We start from the raw sequence: 4,306 nt of genomic DNA, 5'->3' as shown, positions 1-4,306 counted from the left end.
ATCAAGTTCATCAAGGACATTTGTAAATGAAAATGTCGGTTTTATTTCCTGCAAGTATATGGATCTGAAGAATACAGGTGGATGCCACTGCCTCAACTAATGTGAAGGCACCAGAACTTTTAAACACCTTTGCTTTTGCCCCATCAGCACAAGCGTCAACAAGGTGAAAAACACAAGCAACATATTAGTATAATTATGAAAATTAAAACTGAACGGTCCCCCTACAAGGGTCTTGAAGGCCCCCATGGCCTGCAGAACACAATCGGAGAATGCCACTCTGAAGAAGCAAATTGCCAGCTCAGACTTGACCTGAGCTGAGGAACTATTCTGTCTTCCCAAAGAGGTGGCTGGAACACAAGCCTATTTATCTGCTGTGCCTTCCCATCCTGCCTTGCCTATGGACTTACGAGATTATTCCATGTGTCCTTCACACCTTGCTGCAATCTTGAAGCAGCAGCTCTGAACCACTGCTCCTTACTTTGTTTTCCACTGTTTGTTTTCCCTCAAAGCTTTGTCCTCACCACTATTCCGTTTCCTATTCCCACTCAATTTTTATTTCTTCATATGTTTTTATTTAGTCTTAAAACACAAGGTTCAAAGAAATGTATGAATATACGCCTACAGGAGTGAGTTCTTGGTAGATGGCTCAAAAATTACACTGAATCCTTTCCCTTCCTTTCCAGTGCCACATTACTTAACGAACTATGAAACATCAGAATTTGTGCCACAGGGCTGCCTTCATTCCAGTACGTTTTTCAGAACAAGTTACCTGGGCAAGGCTGGGTAAAGGAGAAGTTCACCTGTTCCTGAGAAAGTGCTGGCCCGCTAATCAGCAGGAAGTAGTCCCAGGGCAATTCCCAGCCTTTGCCAGGAAGAGTCTATCCCAGTGCTGGGAATCTCCTGGAACCAACGCCAAGCCCATCCCCATGCCCCCTGATCTGGCTCCACACCCCTGTAATTCATTTCAGTGCCCCTCCCTCAGATCCCTTATAAAAGCCCAGTGTTTTCTGACTTGACCAACCTTCACTGACCCCTGCAACACAGGTAAGTGGCAGCAAGAGTAGGAGAGACTCGTGGCAGGGGTTTTACCTCACACATTTGGGGGAAGGTTTTAGGAGGATGCCAGTGCTCAGACAACACTGCAACTCTGAGACTCAGCAAGGGCTGTCCTGGGAAATCTCAGAGGGAGTAGGCTGCACACATTCTAACACTTTTCCAGAACTTTAAAAGGGAAGGATGTCACCAACATCAATATTCCTAGGGGATTAGACACAACAAAAGACAAGAGGCAGAACAAAGGGCTCTTTGTGTGCTCTCTCTCTGACCATACTTGCTTAAGTGATCTCTGATTGCTTCCTGAAGTTACACACAAGATGGCTCCTCCCATGGCCCTCTGCAGCGTATCCTGGGTGCTGCTCTCCTGCCTGATGCTCCTTTCTCAGGTCCAAGGTGAGATTATTCTGCTTCTTGCACTGGGTTTCCTGTGAGTGCTCAGGGCAAAGAGGAGGAAGGCTCCTGTGTGACAAACGTGGTCACGGTGAGGTATATCCCCACAAAATGAACCGCCTACAGTTTCTCCATCCTCACTCCTTCCTTCGGGGTAACTAGCGGCAGAGGCACTCCAGTGGTCCGTTTACACTGGAGTGAGATGATTTCCCATTTTCTCAATGGACTCTTATTTATGTTGGTAGGTTGAAGAGGGAAAGCATGAGGGGTCAGTAATGAGATATGGGGAGGTAGAATGAATGGAGAGCTAACTGTAGGCACAGTCAGCCCAGAGCTGGGGAAGAGGTGAAATTTTGAATATGGGAGAAGGATAAAAGAAAAGAGATGATTCCTCATTTAATGAGGCTGGTTCAAGATCCAGGATCCTGAAAGTGGTAGCAACAGTGAGAGGTAGTCAGGAGTATGGTGTCACTTCCCCAAACACTGGCCTCATAGGTATTCCCCAGAGTCGCCTCCTAAAACTAATCCCCACTCTCCATTTCTCTGCATCCCTCGCCTTTATTTCCTTCCATCCCAGGTGAAGACTCCCCGCAGGGCGCGCTCGCTTCAGGGATCAACTGTCCCAAAGGCTCCAAAGCCTATGGCTCCTACTGCTATGCCTTTTTTCTGACAGCAAAATCTTGGATGGATGCAGATGTGAGTAGCTGAATTTGCGGGTAGCAGTTATAGGGGGAAGTGCACTAGAGACAGGGTTCCCGTGTGGCTTCCATTCTACAGAGTTTCCTGAAAGAGAGAATGAGCACCCTCATCTTTTGCAAACACAGTGCTTCTCACCTATCTCTGCCGGCCCCTTCCCCAGTGACATCTCAAGCTGCTCCTCAGTGTCTCTCTTCCTCACACAGATGGCCTGCCAGAAGCGGCCCTCGGGACACCTTGTGTCCATCCTCAGTGCAGTTGAAGCATCCTTCGTGGCCTCACTGGTCAAGAACTCTGCCCACTCCTACTCATATGTCTGGATTGGGCTCAATGACCCCACACAGGTGCGATTACTTTTTCTCCTCTTGTTCCCTCTCAAGCTGCTGTGGCCATCCAGGTCTGCTCCTTGGCCCATACACCTGCCCAGGAAATACCCTAGAGAGCCTGGGAGCTTAGATATCCAGTGGTCTTTTCAGGGGAAAGGGAGAACCTCGAAGAAAGCTGAGTAGCTGAGTTCTGTGGATGGCCCCAGTCTCCAGCTGCAGTTAATCTGCCTTTGGGCAGGTTTTGTACACAATTCGTGCATGAGGTCTTGTCATTCATTCTCTGAGTCTCCCTGAATATTACATATACTGTGCTTAGGGAATCCTAAGTGAAGATACAAGGCATTTTGCTCCTAAAGAACAGACATTGTCGTTGAGTATCAGAGGGCAAACACAAATGTACCCCCAATTGTTGTTCCACCAGTAGCATGTTACTCTGAGTGTTTCCATCCGTCTGTGTTATTTTGGCTTTGGGAATTCCCAGTAGGAGGAGGGATTAGTGGGAGCTTCCCAGAGGAAACTCTGGGGCAGCACCTGGAGGCACAGACCAACTGTCACAATTTGGGGGAAGGGATCAAGTGTTCCAGTTGAGGGGATGATGCAATGAGAACTCAAATGACCATTCAACCTCCCCTGTTGCCACCCTCTACTCCATAGGGCTATCAGCCTGATGCAGGTGGATGGGAGTGGAGTAGTACTGATCTTATGCATTACCGTGCTTGGGAGAAAAGTCCCGCCACTGTCTCAAACCCTGGCTACTGCGGGAGCGTGTCACGAAGCACAGGTAAGAGACAGAGGAGCTACCTCGTGCCCGGTCTTTTCCATCCTCTCATCCCCCATTTCTAAGCTTGAATTTCAGGGAATGCTCCTCAGCTAGGATATGCAATGTTGGCTTGCCTTTCCCCATCTTTGTCTTCTCTCATCTCAACTCTCTTTGAATCTCCTTTCCCTGGAGTGGGATTCTGGCCAAGAGGAGATAGAGGCTCTGGATCCTAGGCCAGAGTCTGAGAGCACCCCCCTTGGCTTCACCGGCTCCACCAGTCCCATTCACTTTAGTTCTCTTGTCTCTCCAGGATATCTGAAATGGAAAGATTATAACTGTGATTCGTACTTGCCCTATGTCTGCAAGTTCAGGGCCTAGGAGAGCTGAGATTCAACTGCCTGAGTCTGGTATGCAGCTATCATGGATATTGGACGAGTGTGAAGACCCACCCAGGATAGAGTATTTTCTCCACTCAGCCAACATTCTGAACTTCCCTCATTCTGAACTTCCCTCCTCCTCAGCCTCATGTCAGGCTTTTTTGTGTGGTCCATGGCCTAGGTTTTCAGAGAGCAATAAAAAAAATTTTTTTGCATGCTTGTGTGCTTTTGTACTGCAGTCTCATAGCAAGACTCTGAGGAAGAAGTGGGTGTGCGAGAAAATCTAGGTCTTGCCTTGGTTCAGTTTCATGCAGACCCTTGGGAAAATGACCGAGTGTCTATTCCCACCAGGGCATTTGTGATGAACAGACAGGCCCTGTTCCCATAGGAGTTACACTGCATACGGAGAAGACATTGGGCTCTCACCCACTCTCCTACACATTCCCCCTGATAGTGTGACCCAAGCAGCCTTATTGCAGTCTAACGTTATTTAGAACAACACTTCTGAAATCATTTGCTGTGAAGGAGTTTTCTTTCCCTCAGTTTGCAATCTACCATGGAATGTTACTTCTATAAAATGTAGTAAGAAAAGAATGACTTGCACTCCCAGTTACAGTGGTTACATGTAGAGCACTGGAAGCTGTCACTCTCTTTCTTAAAACAAGAGAAAAACTCAACAATTGGAGAATCAACAAATTTCC

At 47.7% G+C, this 4,306-nt stretch overlaps 1 protein-coding gene across 1 annotated transcript; it reads left to right on the top strand.

Annotated features, from left to right (window-relative positions):
* The first annotated feature begins 1,014 nt into the window (after positions 1-1,014).
* Positions 1,015-3,820, top strand: LOC100068317 (regenerating islet-derived protein 3-gamma). Its single transcript, XM_001498171.7, has 6 exons — positions 1,015-1,044; positions 1,363-1,449; positions 2,024-2,142; positions 2,349-2,486; positions 3,123-3,249; positions 3,539-3,820. Exons 2-6 carry the CDS (start codon positions 1,374-1,376, stop codon positions 3,604-3,606), a joined length of 528 nt encoding a protein of 175 aa, XP_001498221.3. The 5' UTR covers positions 1,015-1,044; positions 1,363-1,373; the 3' UTR covers positions 3,607-3,820.
* The last annotated feature ends 486 nt before the right edge of the window (positions 3,821-4,306 follow it).

The sequence above is a fragment of the Equus caballus genome, chromosome 15 (genome assembly GCF_041296265.1).
Source record: "Equus caballus isolate H_3958 breed thoroughbred chromosome 15, TB-T2T, whole genome shotgun sequence".
Taxonomy (NCBI): Eukaryota; Metazoa; Chordata; class Mammalia; order Perissodactyla; family Equidae; genus Equus; species Equus caballus.
The sequence above is the reverse complement of the archived record's forward strand: the minus strand, read 5'-3'. Positions and strand labels throughout refer to the sequence as shown.

Bases quoted from the DNA above. Each gene is read 5' to 3' on its own strand.
- LOC100068317 (XM_001498171.7), top strand. From the start codon at position 1,374: ATGGCTCCTCCCATGGCCCTCTGCAGCGTATCCTGGGTGCTGCTCTCC. The intron at 1,450-2,023 runs GTGAGATTATTC...CTTCCATCCCAG, and splicing joins GCTCCTTTCTCAGGTCCAAG to GTGAAGACTCCCCGCAGGGC. The intron at 3,250-3,538 runs GTAAGAGACAGA...TTGTCTCTCCAG, and splicing joins GAGCGTGTCACGAAGCACAG to GATATCTGAAATGGAAAGAT.